The 13983-nt window shown below is 40.4% G+C and overlaps 3 protein-coding genes across 3 annotated transcripts; 1 reads left to right on the forward strand and 2 right to left on the reverse strand.

Moving 5' to 3' along the window:
• Positions 1–3111: 3111 nt before the first annotated feature.
• LOC110860516 (piwi-like protein Ago3) lies at positions 3112–7613 on the reverse strand. The gene is made up of 13 exons (XM_022109575.2): positions 7423–7613; positions 7039–7348; positions 6802–6967; positions 6329–6739; positions 6139–6252; positions 5760–6066; positions 5508–5673; positions 5255–5433; positions 4769–5176; positions 4465–4668; positions 4215–4397; positions 3886–4131; positions 3112–3813 (listed from the first exon to the last, which is right to left on the reverse strand). Exons 1-13 carry the CDS (start codon positions 7468–7470, stop codon positions 3727–3729), a joined length of 2829 nt encoding a protein of 942 aa, XP_021965267.2. The 5' UTR covers positions 7471–7613; the 3' UTR covers positions 3112–3726.
• Positions 7583–9112, forward strand: LOC110855154. Its single transcript, XM_022103577.2, has 2 exons — positions 7583–7714; positions 7779–9112. Exons 1-2 carry the CDS (start codon positions 7643–7645, stop codon positions 8802–8804), a joined length of 1098 nt encoding a protein of 365 aa, XP_021959269.1. The 5' UTR covers positions 7583–7642; the 3' UTR covers positions 8805–9112.
• LOC110855144 (DNA repair protein RAD50) lies at positions 8998–13866 on the reverse strand. The gene is made up of 12 exons (XM_035850020.1): positions 13499–13866; positions 13363–13423; positions 12936–13102; positions 12659–12860; positions 12252–12586; positions 11685–11899; positions 11426–11614; positions 11089–11342; positions 10493–10815; positions 9707–10413; positions 9507–9638; positions 8998–9426 (listed from the first exon to the last, which is right to left on the reverse strand). Exons 1-12 carry the CDS (start codon positions 13625–13627, stop codon positions 9381–9383), a joined length of 2760 nt encoding a protein of 919 aa, XP_035705913.1. The 5' UTR covers positions 13628–13866; the 3' UTR covers positions 8998–9380.
• Between the last annotated feature and the right edge of the window lie 117 nt (positions 13867–13983).

Here is a 13983-nt window from a genome sequence, read left to right on the forward strand (position 1 = left end):
GGAACACGTGTTCCATTGTTGTTCCATGAGGAACACGACCAGGAACACGTGTTCCATTGTTGTTCCATGAGAACACGACCCGGAACACGTGTTCCATTGTTGTTCCATGAGGAACACGACCAGGAACACGTGTTCCATTGTTGTTCCATGAAGAACACGACCTGGAACACGTGTTCCATTGTTGTTCCATGAAGAACACGACCTGGAACACGTGTTCCATTGTTGTTCCATGAGGAACACGACCAGGAACACGTGTTCCATTGTTGTTCCATGAAGAGCACGACCTGGAACACGTGTTCCATTGTTGTTCCATGAAGAACACGACCTGGAACACGTGTTCCATTGTTGTTCCATGAGGAGCACGCCCAGGAACACGTGTTCCATTGTTGTTACATGAGGAGCACGCCAAGGAACACGTGTTCCATTGTTATTACATGAGGAACACGACCAGGAGCACGTGTTCCATTGTTGTTCCATGATGAACACGACCAGGAACACGTGTTCCAGTGATGCTATCCATCAAATCCACTCCCCACTGTGCGTTTATATAAGGATCATAAACAACTTGGCTAGGGAAATGAATTCATCTTGATGGATGCAGAGTGTAAGCAGGAATTGTTTTCAAGACGTTTTCAATTTTCGTAACAGTTTCTTTACGGTTTCCAGACTTTCTAAATCCTGATACACCGCTAAAACTGCATGGTAATCTTGGGATAAGCTTTAACGCGTTTAATTTTTGACTCCATATTGGCTGAAATTCCATGGTGCAGTAATCTCTCCCGCGTATAAATAGAGGAGTATTTATACTAAACGAGTTCAGTTTAACAAGATGGCTAAGAATCGTATAGTCGCTGCAGCTGCATTCCTCAAATGTAGCGTAAAACTAAAACGCCCAAAGAAGCTAATAGGCCAGTGGGGAAGAGGTACGTTCAATTTTGACCTGTGGGTCAATTTATGCAACAAAAACATTCCAGTCACACCTTGTAAAAAGAACAAGCTATTACCTTTCAAATCGAGTATACTTAAACTGACTGCAAAAAAGCCAAGCATAAAGGCAAGAAAGAAATTTCTCAACCAATCTGGTGGATTTTTACCGTAGCTGGGAACAGTTGTTAAAACACTTGCTGTTCTTGGACCAGCATTATGGCCTAGAAAATGAAAATTGTGCCAGAATCCTAGTACAAAAGGATTTTTGCACTCAACTCGCAAAGGGATTTACAATTTGATCTAGAAGATAAGCTAAAAGATCAGAAAAATCAACTGTTTAAAGATTTCGATTTGACTGATGACATTAAGCTACTTTTGCTGCTGAACTTAAATCGTCAGATTATTGACAGAAAAAATGAACAAGACAAGAAACCACTGCTTGTTAAGGGTGTAGAAGCGGAGGAACATACATTTTCAGCTGGATCGCTCGCTAAAAAATCTTTGCCTACAACTACATACTGAGCCCACTGTGGCTGTACTTAGCGCTTATCTTTTCTACCGCTGGAGATAATGAAGATCTGATAAATGCATTGGATTCCTCATGCGACTTTTCATAAACAACACCAATCAATTTGTAACTACTTGCGAAACACACCAGTAGGGAAAATATTGAAAGGACGTGGGCAGCGATAATTCTTTTCTAAAAAATGAGGAAATTACAAATTTAAAAGGTATGACAGAAATCGAATGGGCGCTTTAATTGAGTCCAACGGAATATAAAAATGTTCATGGGGTCTGGACAGACTAATAACAGTCGATGAACAATTTTTGCAAAACCTACAAGAACCACACCCACGGTAAAGGCTCTGAAGGCTGGAATCCTAAAATATTCGCGAAATTCCAACGGAAACCAGCCTCAGAGCTGATATAGTTGAAGCAGATTATTCAAAGAGTGCTCAAATTGAAGCTGAGGCTTAAGGCTTTCAAATGTGGTACTTGCCACGTCCTGATAATCCGCGAAAGGAAAGCCAGATTAAAGAAATGCAGGAGTCCCTCAAGCGGTACGCTCAAAAAAAGTGAGGGGGATTCTTTTTATAAATGAGGAGATTTTCACATCGGAAAAATCTTTTAACAAACGAGTCGAACATATGTGCGCAGAATTGGTCAAAGATATCCCCCGATATAGACAAAAGGTCATAAAGTCACATTTTCCAGGGTTTGTGACGGTTTTGGTAGGTGGGAGCTAATTGGGGCAATTAATCTACATTTTGTTGGAAATGGGGGGAAGGTGGGATCAAATTTCTTAAAATATGTTTTTGAGTCCGTGGTACATCCCCTAAGTGAGATCCAATTCAATGGAATCGAGCAGACCACTCAGCAGGACTCAGCACAAGCGTATAGTGCAAAAAATGACCCAATTGTGACTGAAAAACCAAATTCCGGTCTTTATCGATAATTAGGAATGATCATCCTCCTTGCTGAATTTGAATCCCCGGAATATGAAATGTGCTCAAACTTAGGGACAAAGATGTGTTCTAAGCTTCGTAGAAGTGTGAAGGCTTAGAAAAAATTTTTGACCTCGGAACGGAACAAATTATGCACAGATTCAGTGCGTGCTCGAGTCGAGTACTCGAGGCGGCGTCTTCAGAGCTGCGTTAGTGCGGGGAGAGGAAATTTCCAAAACTAAAAATTGTTTTCTAATCAGAAATTAACTGGCTTTCGACTAAAATTTACTAGAATTCTGTAACGCTAAAACTGTTGAAGCTATAGCGTTTCATTTAAAGTACAGTTTCAGTTGGCCACCCTGTACAATACGTAAACAAACTATTGAGCAAGAAAACTGCACGTGGATCGAGAATCTTGGATTTTCTGAAAGAGCACGGAGCAATTATTAGTAGCGATAAATTTGATGTTGGCGGTGTGAGCGACTCCCTGGAGATAATGAATTCATGCTTAATTACTTTATGCAATGGAATAACAGCAAAAACAACAGCCAAGACTGATCCCTCAGTCATGCAACTTTTAAAATTCAACAAGGACAAAAAACCTCCAATCGATCTATTCCTAGCAAGTGTTAATGCTATTCTTAATAGAAAACAGACTAGAGCTGGAAGGATGACTAGCATGAAACGAGCCAAGAAACGTCAAGTCAAAAGGATGCCAAGAATTGTGCGATGGACAAAATTTTAATTTAACAAATATTTTATTGAATTTTGATTAATGTTACAACCTTTACACTTTCGATTCAATAAATACACCTTGTTCTTCAGAAATTGTTTAAATAATTTATCATTTCTACCATAATCATTTGAAAAATTACAATAAACGCTCGCTAATGAGTAACCACTAACAGAGAAGTTAGCCTCTCCTTTTCTCTCTCCACTCTGCAGAGAGAACAGGAGAGTAAGTAAAAGTACTAGTAAAAGCTTTAATAAGGATTTTAAAATAATGTGTCGTACATTTATTGTCCAAAAATTATATAGAAACAGAAAGATTATCAGGATTACATTTAACAATTTTTTATCGGTCGAGATTCATATAAGTTGACTATTTTTAAAACTATTGGCAAAAAGTTCGTTATATTATAAGTTCGTAATTGTGAGCTGGCTAGACTGGTTAACATTATGTATATAATATATTGTTCACTGAAGTAGATTGATAGATCAAAATAAACAAAAATAAATTTCTAATAGCTTTGTATAAAATTGTTGATAAAAATCTGTGTAAAATTATTACTGTTATGACAAGTATACAATATCCCGATTTCTTATGAAAGCGTGCATATAATCTTAATAAGTTTCACAGGTAGTAAAGCTTGTCATTCATCTTTGCTGAGGGTTCTCTTCCAATATGTTGCCCAACCAGACCAGCGGCTTTGTGAGCATACTGGAAAGATGACAAAATATGATTTTCCCATTATTATTGCAAAATATTTACGTCAACTGTGTTTTGCTATACCTGACACATTGCCGGTACACGAATAGACCCAGCCCAGTTGTAGTACATGAAGGATGTTGCGTAAGCAAACTTTTGTATGACATCCGGTTTTATATCCGAGTTGTCGTGTAGGACAATGTAGTGGGTTGGATTCACCGTTCCTTCTCGTATTAATTGGGACACCAGGAAAAAGTCGAAATAATTTCGCCTTGTGACGGTGTGATCCAAGACAGTCCCAGGCTCCACGTTTTCAATGTGACTGCCAGTCTGCAAAATAGAGCAAAAAAGCCTGCTGTCAAATAATGAACTTTTATCTATTAGGTTAAGGATTGCGATATATATTCGCATACATCGAGAAACATTCTAGCGTTGATTCGCTTCTGGACGACCGTGAATGTGAATTTGGGGTCGATCCCAAGTTCTTGAAAACAGGAGAGCATTTGAGCAACTTCGTACTGTCTAGTAAGCTCGAGCTGGCCGTCACCAACGCCGTCTCGAAACATGATGACACGATCTGGGAAGGCCCCATTTCCCTGAGAAATTGCAATAAACGTGAAGTTGTTTAAATAACATGACTAACTAAGAATATGTCGCCCTCACGTCGTGCTCTTGGAACGTTAGCAATGCGTCAAGAAAGACAGGGCGAAGGCTGCTGATACTCTCTTGCTGTTGCTGTTGAAATATACAGCGAGAATAATATTTTGTGTAGGTCACGTTTATTGACGCCACGACGGCTGTTACGGACCGATTGTGGCGTTTTGGGTCATGATACACGTCCATCCCAAGAAACATTATCTTTTCTATCTATGAACAATGAAGAGAAGAAATAAAGAAATATTTAAAATTTAAATGTCGATATGGATGGCAGGTAAAAAATAAAGATCATAATAATAAACACGCCCACCATTGGAATACGTATCGTCCACAAAGCTCCACCCAACTTGCAATTGATCTGAAGTGCGACCTTTTGCATTACACTTCTCACTTTGCGTTCGTCGTTCAGTGTCTGACCACGAATGACTTGTGACGCTACGGCGAGCTCATGGTTGCATACAGTCTTTACCACGCGGTACAAGTCGTCTCGATTGGATGGGAGGATGACCATCACAAACTGTGTCACCCCCTCGACAATGTTATTAACCAGAGCTTCGCGAAAATCGGAGGGTCTATTCTTTTGAACACGGATGATACGAGGATCTCCTTTGTATGGAATGCCAAGTGGACGAGCAACCTGGCCATAGTTTTGGATGGCTCGGATGGCCCTTGGTTCGTCCATTGAGGAGCAGACGACCAACCAATCTTGGATGGGGACCTAAAAATTCAGATCCTTTAAGTACAATGCAAATGGTAATGAAAATGAAGCAGTTATCATTGAAATACCGGTAATTACCGGCTCGAGCACTTGACTTCGAAGCAAATCTCTGTTAAACTCGCCACCTTGTGGCAGTACTACAGCATTGCCCCCCAGAATCATTTTGGGTGGGCCAATGACTCTCCCGTTAAGATTGACTATTCCATCTGCCAGTCTCAACCCCCACTTTTCAAAAATTGACCTCACTTTTGGCTGGGCTGTGGAGGAATAACATTCTAATTCACATTCCTGTACACTTTCTCATGCAGCACAGTATTAGTGGTCTACTTACTATTAACCGACTCGATGAACGCTTGCAGAGCGTGATACCTCTGCAACGGTGGAATCCTCGTTTTATCCGCCACAACTTTCATAATCCTGAAATCTGACGTAATTTCTTCCGTCATACCTGTGACAAAACAGAGCTCTGGAACGAGAAGAATATTTTCTGGTGGACTCTGCTCACCAAATAAAATACATACATGCAAATGTTCTTTCAATGTCACACAAGTGTGGAGGTGAATTTTGACTTGTTATCACTCACCCAATTGCTTGCATGTTGTTGTCGCTTAATCTTCCCCCTCGTGACCAACATGGGTTGATCAGAGTCACGAATTATCACGTTATAATTGGTTCTATAATACTCGATGAAGGAGACTTGAACTGGATTGCCGTTCCGCATTTGTGTGAAAGTGGATTCTGGGGTGCTTTCCCAGTCCACGTCGTCCACTCGGTAGTGCTTGTTATTGTACTTGGTGAGGACCACCTTTCCAAGGGCGTACTCCTTGAACCTCTCGCGGGCATTGTACCTGTGGACGCCTTCATTCTGTTCCGTGTACATCATCTGGTCCCTGTGTCAGTAAATAGTTCATGCCAATCTGGTGGAAAGTTAATTCAGTTAATTTTCATGGTATGAGACTAACAGAGCATTTAACATTGTGTCCGTCCTCAAAACTCTGAAGGACGAGTCGCAGTTGAGCATGAGACCATCCTGGTAGACTTCAACCGCTGTCACGAAGCCAGGCCAAATCTCCAGTCTGAAAAAGACGACCATTAATTATCTTGTAGAATTCAATCAAGCATTACATATAATTAAATATATTATTATCTAACTTGTGCTCCGGAACTTGAAAGATATTCTTGTAATCATAAAAGTTTCGTTGCATCTCGATGAGACCCAACTCGCGGAAGACTTGTCTCAGGAGAATGTTATAAAAATGGACAGATTCTTCTAGCTCCTGTTTCTTGATGTGTTTGATGACAACATCCACAGTATCGTCATGATCGGCAGGGTGCGGTGTTGATAAATTCGTGACGCCGTCCCTCAATTCAAAGGGGAGAAACAGTTTCGAGCCACCGTCAAAGTTGAGAGTGGGGCCCATAATGTCAACCAACGAGTGGAGGACGGACCATCGGAGTTTCTTGGAGCCGAGCGGTGGGTCAAAATCGACGTGGTACTCCCAAACTCCACCCCGATCTTTCTCCAAGTGTTCCAGCCGTATGTAGTTAACGCACATGCTGACACTGTCGGAAAGTGGGACACGATAAGTTTTTAAAACTAATTTATACATGACTGATTTACTTACTTCTTCCCTAGTTCTCCAGATTTGACGATGACGGCATTTCCTCCCGACGACGCTCCAGACAACTCCTCTCCAGACGAGGAAGACACCGAAGAATATACCTTGGTTGGGGATGGTGTCTCCGCTATCACAGGATAACAGTTATCTACAAGATCTAATACTCCTCCGCCTGCAAAAGTAACAGTCAAAATTACGTGTTACATAATGTAAACTTATCTGTTAAAATAATTAATGTCAAACCTGCAGCTCCGGCCGGTTTCCTTCCACGTCCCGACCATCTCACCGTACCAGTCGAGGTCGTGCTTCTCGAGGCTTCGGAAACCGTGGTCCTTGGGGCGTGTAGTTTCCGAAACTGTGAAATAAAGTCGTCCTCGTCAGAGTCAGATTGTGAGGGTGTGGCATCCTCTCGTTCTCTTTGGAATCCTGTCACAGCCGTTTCTTGCTCTGCCTCGTCGTCATCTTCTAGCACAAAGTGGTCGGACGAAAAAAGCACACCTCGCCCTCCTCCACGACCTCTCCCACCACCAAGACTACCTGAACCTGCCCCATTCTGAAAATTGAACAAGGGGTGTAAAGCAAGATAACATATGGATGGAGTAATTACTTAATTAATGAAATTATTACCGGTGGAAGTAACGAGCCTCTCCCACGTCCAATTCCACGACCGCTCATGAGGACCAATTCATTGGGTTATTTATCACAAATCACAAAATGACCCAACAATTCACAATTCTGAGCAATACAAAAATTTATAATAACAAGCCAGCTGGAAGTGAATAAACAACTATTGTTGGTTGATGTTTTGACTCGCGGGTGCTCGCTTTCCCTTTGCACTTTCACCCAAATGATCTCCACTCGACTCGTTTCAACCTGCTCACTCATCTCCCCAGCAGAAAATAAAATATTTACAACAAAGGTCAGTGTGGGGTGAGTGGGCGTAACTGATGGTGACCAAAATAATAATTTTTTGTATCCACCAGGTCATGGGTCAACGTCACGGCAAGACCGGTGTGACCTCTATTCCTACGAATCCCGCCTGCTTTCCCCTCCTCCCTGACAAGGACCTCATTCTCATCTCTTCCACCGCCGCCTCCAGCGTTTCTAGGCTCCGACAAATCCTCCAGCTCGCTACCGGCCTTGTTTTCGATGCGGCGCAAATGTCGACGACGACCTTCTGCCTCACCGCCGTCTCCACACTAGTCAGCTTCACGCTCGACCACCTCAACTCTTCTCAAGAATCATGCGTCACGATGACCTCTGGCGACACGGTGGCCACCTCGTCCAGTCTGGAGGAAAGCTTGTTGGCCGCGAAGATCGACAAAGTGGTCGTGTCTGGAGGCATTTTGGCGTTGAGGGCAAAGTTAACCGCGATCCAGAACCGGTACGAGCGCCTTCTAGAGCCAAACTCTAGCCTCGACTGGGCGGACCGTCGCCTCGAAGTCATTCCAGCTCTCGTCCTATGCGAAGAAATTTTGGCCTTGTTTGAGGACGAAGAATACATTTTTGCCCGTCATCCACTTTCTGCTACCCCATTCCTCGTCACGTTTGGGGGCGTGTACGTGGCGGTGGCGGAATTCTCGCTCGCCATCCTGCCCTCCTATCGTACCGGCCTCGTGAAACAAATGCTCCTTTTAGGCAAGGTCCTCGCCTCATACAAAGTGACTTGCGTCAAGATGCGAATGAAGGAGGTGGTGTTGCGTAAGGCGATAAGGGTCGGCCCACCGGACACTTGGATGGACGGGGTTTGTGATGCCATCGAGGTGGAAGACGTCGTACAGGAGTTTTACCTCCACGACCCATTATTACACAGAAAGAAGAGTCAGAATAATAATGATGTAGAAGAATCGTCACATTTCGAGGAGGAGGATAAAGTCCACTTCCAGTCTGTGGACGAAGTTCTCAGTATCTACAGGGGAAGGCTGGAAGAGAAGTATGACACTTTTTTTGCAGGTATTCTGCAAAATGTGGCAGATTTTTCCGGTTTTCGAGATCAAGAGTCAGAATGAAGAATAATTTATGTAATTCAAATTGCAAATAAGTTTTAGGAAAATGAGTACGTTTTCAGCATGAGTAATTACATGTATTAATCAGAATTAATTATTTTAATACTCTTCGTAATTAATCGTATAATTTATTATTAATAATTAATTTTTGTAAAATTTTGAAGGAATAAGAGTAAACGACTTCATATTTTTGAAATCATAAAACAGGGTTTTTATACATATTTATTCTCAAGAATTAACTCTGGTGTTTTAATAGGTTTCCTTTTCATCCCTTTCACACATACTTTTCAAATGGTAAAACAAATAAATATGCAGGTTGCTGATTAATAAGTAATAACATTGATATTAAGTGCATAATTGACATTATCATGTAACCATCACATTCACTTTTGCATACGAGAAAAATTTACATGTTTAACAATGAAAATAAGCTACATATTTTAAATATAAGTCTGACTAGTAACGAATTACAGAATTTTTTTCGTTTTAAATTACAAATACCTAGACTCTCATCATGATAATCTTATCATGTCGTCATTTTAATATTTAAAAGTTCCCCCAAAATATTCACGATCTGACTCAGTCATCCAACAAATCTCCAAAGCCCTCATGGAACTTGGATCTCCTAATGAATATCAAATTCATTAAATAATTAAAACCGATAACTTTTGTGTTCATCCATCAATGAAATGAATATGTACTCACCCTCCTTCTTTCTCCACCCTGTAAAATCCAACCTCCTCCCCCACCGCATTTCCTTTGCTAACCAAAGCTTTCGCAAACTCCAAACTATGCGTGGTCACAATGACCTGAGTTTTGTCCGTGATTGAGGAAAAACTAAGAAAAATAAAATAATATCGTTCATTAATTCTCCTCCAAATCTACAGTAATGAAAATGTGCTTACTGATCCACCAACCCCCGCCCCATATCTCCATCTAATCCTCCCATGGGCTCGTCGAATGCTAAAATCTCACAATTTGGGCCAAATTTTTTAGCCAGTGCGCAGCGAATAATCAATGCGGCTAAAATCTTCTCCCCGTGGGACGACCGTCCCCTCATCTTTAGCTCTCCATCCGCTGATGTGTCCATATTGAAGTGGTAGTTGTAATCAACTCGCCGCACCCCTTCGTGCTTTATCTCAACCTGTGACAGTGAGATTGACGGGATGTCGTCATACGGAAAAAGTGATTCCCACTTGTCGGCCAAGTACTGGTTTATCTCGGCCACCATCTCCTGATGTTTGGTCAGAATTTGGTGTCGTTTGGCCGAAGCAACGGTGTCAGCTATTTTGTACCCAGTGACAAGATTTGACATCGCTTCCTCATGGATCTTGCAAGCTGCCACGTTGGCTGTCGAAGTGGCGAGCGCTTTCCGAATTTCGTTCAGCTCTCCAGATGCCGTGGCGGATTTTTCCTTGGCATTTTCGAGGGTGGTGGTTTTTTGAGTGATTTGGTCGAATAGTTGGCCAGCGTGGGTGGATACTTGGGTAGATTCGAGAGAACAAGAGATCAGAGTTTGGGTTGCAGTGGCAAGTGCAGTTTTTATCTCGCGAATTTGAGATATGCAAGGGATTGCCTTTTCTCGTTTGAATTGAATTTTTTCCTTCTTTTTCTGTTGGACGGGAGTACAAAAAATTAACGTGTAGTTCAAAACCTCGACCTAGAAGATAAAATTAGAGAAATTTTTATACCTTGACGTCGTGAATCACAATCTCCAACTCCTTCAGTTCTATTTCCTTCTGAGCCGCTTGCTCCCTCAGAATTTCACACGATGCGTTGAATGCATCCACCATAAGATGTGTTCCTTCACCGTTATTCCTGGCCACGGACAGGCGTTGTAAATTCTCAATCTGGCCGAAAGCCATTTTTAGTTTGAAGAGTTCATCGTCAAGTTGAGGTTTAATGTCCTCAGTAGTCTCATCTACTATTAATCGTGAGTTCAGGCCACCTAATTTTTGGAGAAGTGTTGATTTTTCAGTAGCAATTTGAGAGAACTTGTTTTGAGATTTGGAATCTGTAAAATAAACATGATAAGTAAAATTGATAGTTAAATTAGATATACATAATGTGTTCTAAATGTTATTATTTATTCTATAAATGGGCGTATTCACGCCACCTTTGTAACTCGGAATTGTGTAAATTTTTAAGATCTGACTACGACAAAATTAGTGAACATATATCAATTAATTTGCGTAAAATTTGTGCAGTCTATACACTCAAGATTTGTCTGGGAACCTTAAATATTTACCTACCAAGGTTGGCGTGAATTGTCTAATTACGCAATTACCATTTGACAATAAAGACTCGTCTATTCTCGCAATCTTTGCAGGCAAAGGATAGTCTCGAGATCCGTTGTTTTGTGATTGCACAACTGATGCCAAATTCGGGTCGAATTTTAACTCGTCAAAAAATTGGGTCTCCATTTCATCAAAGGTGGCAGTTTTAGTGGCCAATTGGGCCGTCAAGTATTTCAGGTTCCGTTTGAGTAGTAAGATTCTACCGTTTAGTTCCGCCATTAGGATGGTTTCGTCAGGACATAGCCTAAAAATATGGCCAACTTTTTACTAACAGCATTCTTGCTTCAAAAAGCAAAATTTAAAAAATTACATATGTATGTAACATACCGTTCAAAATCGTCCACATTTTCTTGTCCAGCTTCAATCTTTCCCTCAACTTTGGCAATGTCGCGTTCTAATTGTAACAGCGTTGTCCATTTCTGATCTGACATTTTCTTAAATTTCTCAAAATTGAGTGCCATCTGCTCCAACTTTATACATGAATCCAGTCTATTTTGAACCTCGACCTTTTCCTTCCTGGATAAAAAATAAGTCAAATTAAATTGGTTTTTTACACAAATCTCTAAATTACCCAGATAAAGGCTACCTTATATTAATTTGTTCAAGATCTTCCTGCAATTTGGTAATCTTTGCTTGAATCACACCCTTGCACGATTCCACATCTGGAGAATCATATTGCGAACAGTATTCCAAAATTTGGGCGAGTGACACCTCCGAATTTTCCAGGTTAGCTTTTGCATGACCTAACTGCTCCGAAGTATCTTGGAGTTGGATAGCAAGATCGTCTTTCTCTCGGATTTTCTGAAAAAAAATACAATAGATAGTCCAATATAAATAAATACACAAATAATCCCAAAAGTATACTGTCATTGATAAATTAAATAAGCATAATTTGATTTTAAACTACCCTGACGATATTTAATTGCTGGAACCTTTAACGTAATAACATTTTTAAATAAGTTCCCAAAATCGTTGAATGAATTTTTTATGTTATCCTTTACAAAACTTGGCGTAATAATAAAATTGCAAAGTCGAAGATAACTCCCAGACCATTTTATAACACTTCATAATAAATTATAAAGGTAGAAAGAAGTCATAGGCTAAATAAATAAATAAATAATCAATTAATAACTTCAAAGTATTTTACACTCACCCGCATAATCGTACTAAGCTTATCGCCCAGCTCAGCGTCTACCCTGGCCAAGTCGTACTCCAATTCTTTCTCGTCCAGTGTGTCTATTTCTTCTTCTGAAATATTCAGAGAATCCGCACACGACTTCAACCTATCCAAATCTTCGCCCAGTTTGAGAACTTTGTCGTATTTTTCATGCTTGTTCAGCATCTCTTCTATTTCGTCCGTCAGCTGGGTGACGACGGCTTGTAATTCGGCCTCCTTTCGAGATGTGGCAGCCTCCTCGGTGACGATAGAGGGGTGCTTTTCTGCAGCACCTTGTGCCACGGTGAGATCAATTTCAGCCGTTTTCATTCCTTTGTAAAAGCAAGATTAGACTAAATTAATACAACTGATTAATTATGTAACTATTTAATTGAGCTATTTACTCTTTTCAATCTCTTTCTTCGCTTCGACTAGTTTCATGAGCTGTTTGTTGTCCTCCTCCAAATTTAAGAGCTTATCGAGCACCTCTTTCAAGTTTGTAGGAGTGTTGAAAGCCCACAAAGTATTTTCTTGTGGGACGAGAATTAATTTTTCCACTGCACCGGCCGGAACGTCTAAAATTTTTCGGATGATTTCTTCCGCCTCCTGAAAAATAAGTTAAATGTTGCTCACAAACCTTAATTTTACAATGATTATAAACTTTGAAAGGGCCTAACTTGCCTTCTCCTTCAACTTATCGTGTGTGACTGTGCGATTCTCTTTAATTTGACAGGTCGCCATTATCTTGACATTGGGCCGGTTCAAGGTCCATTTAATTTCGTAGGTGTCCGACCCCTTGATGAATGTTAGAGTGATGGTGGCTGGGACACCAGTGACGAAAGAGTCCACTAATGAATAATTAAGGCAGCATTATTAATTTCGTAAATAAAATAAGAATTATTGAATATTTGCGCCATCTTTGCAATTTAATAAAGCTTTGTAAAATGGGCTTAGAAATTATTATATATTAAAGAACGGCGACAATAATGGGCAATTGGACTAAAGTTGTTTCTCAGTCTTTTTATCAACTTTTTACCAAATACCAACTCATAATTGTACACATTAATTATCAACCCATAATTTTAATTAATTGTAATTCAAATCGTACATCCATCCGGATTTGAGGATAGTTTTCCAGTCATGCAAAACAGTAAAATTTCGACCACGGTCTGTAAAATATGAATAAATTACGTGTTAAATTAATTAAAGATACCCAGTTTGTATAACTTGTTGATTTTATTTACCGTCTTCCCAGATCCATTCCGGCCATGAATGATGGTTAACTTTTTATCAAAATTGATTTCATGGACCTCACTGTCGTCACTGAATGTACGAAAACCGTAAAACTTGAGTGATTTAAGCTTAACTTCCATTTTTTTTAGTCATTTTTTTTTAGTTTTTTTTAGTCTTTTTTTAGTTTAGTTTTAATATTACATTTCTGAAGAAGTTGTTCCAAGTTGACAACAGCTTTGCGGAGGTGGAAGGTGGAATGAACAAGCGCTGGAAGAAGGAAGAAGAGCAACAAATGTTTTTGTCGAAGGAACAGACAACGTCTGAGCAAGTGCAAAATGTGGAGTTGAGCAGAAGATCCAGAGTTTCCGGAGAGAACGGGAAGTTGAGACGGACAAAATTCTGAGGCGAGATGAGACCCGATTGCATTTAGAATGCATCTCAAGTTGAGAATTTTTATCATTTTATAATACTTGCAACTTGGGATGGTCTTGATGAA

This window comes from Folsomia candida, unplaced genomic scaffold (assembly GCF_002217175.1).
Source record: "Folsomia candida strain VU population unplaced genomic scaffold, ASM221717v1 Fcan01_Sc001, whole genome shotgun sequence".
In the NCBI taxonomy this organism is placed as follows: Eukaryota; Metazoa; Arthropoda; class Collembola; order Entomobryomorpha; family Isotomidae; genus Folsomia; species Folsomia candida.

Coding starts and splice junctions, on each gene's coding strand:
- LOC110860516 (XM_022109575.2), bottom strand. CDS start 7,470: ATGAGCGGTCGTGGAATTGGACGTGGGAGAGGCTCGTTACTTCCACCG. Junction 7,349..7,422: donor GAGGCTCGTTACTTCCACCG/GTAATAATTTCA, acceptor TTCAATTTTCAG/AATGGGGCAGGTTCAGGTAG. Junction 4,669..4,768: donor GGACGATACGTATTCCAATG/GTGGGCGTGTTT, acceptor CATTGTTCATAG/ATAGAAAAGATAATGTTTCT.
- LOC110855154 (XM_022103577.2), top strand. CDS start 7,643: ATGATCTCCACTCGACTCGTTTCAACCTGCTCACTCATCTCCCCAGCA. Junction 7,715..7,778: donor ATAAAATATTTACAACAAAG/GTCAGTGTGGGG, acceptor TGTATCCACCAG/GTCATGGGTCAACGTCACGG.
- LOC110855144 (XM_035850020.1), bottom strand. CDS start 13,627: ATGGAAGTTAAGCTTAAATCACTCAAGTTTTACGGTTTTCGTACATTC. Junction 10,816..11,088: donor CGAGTCTTTATTGTCAAATG/GTAATTGCGTAA, acceptor TTTATTTTACAG/ATTCCAAATCTCAAAACAAG. Junction 9,639..9,706: donor GGGCGGGGGTTGGTGGATCA/GTAAGCACATTT, acceptor TATTTTTCTTAG/TTTTTCCTCAATCACGGACA.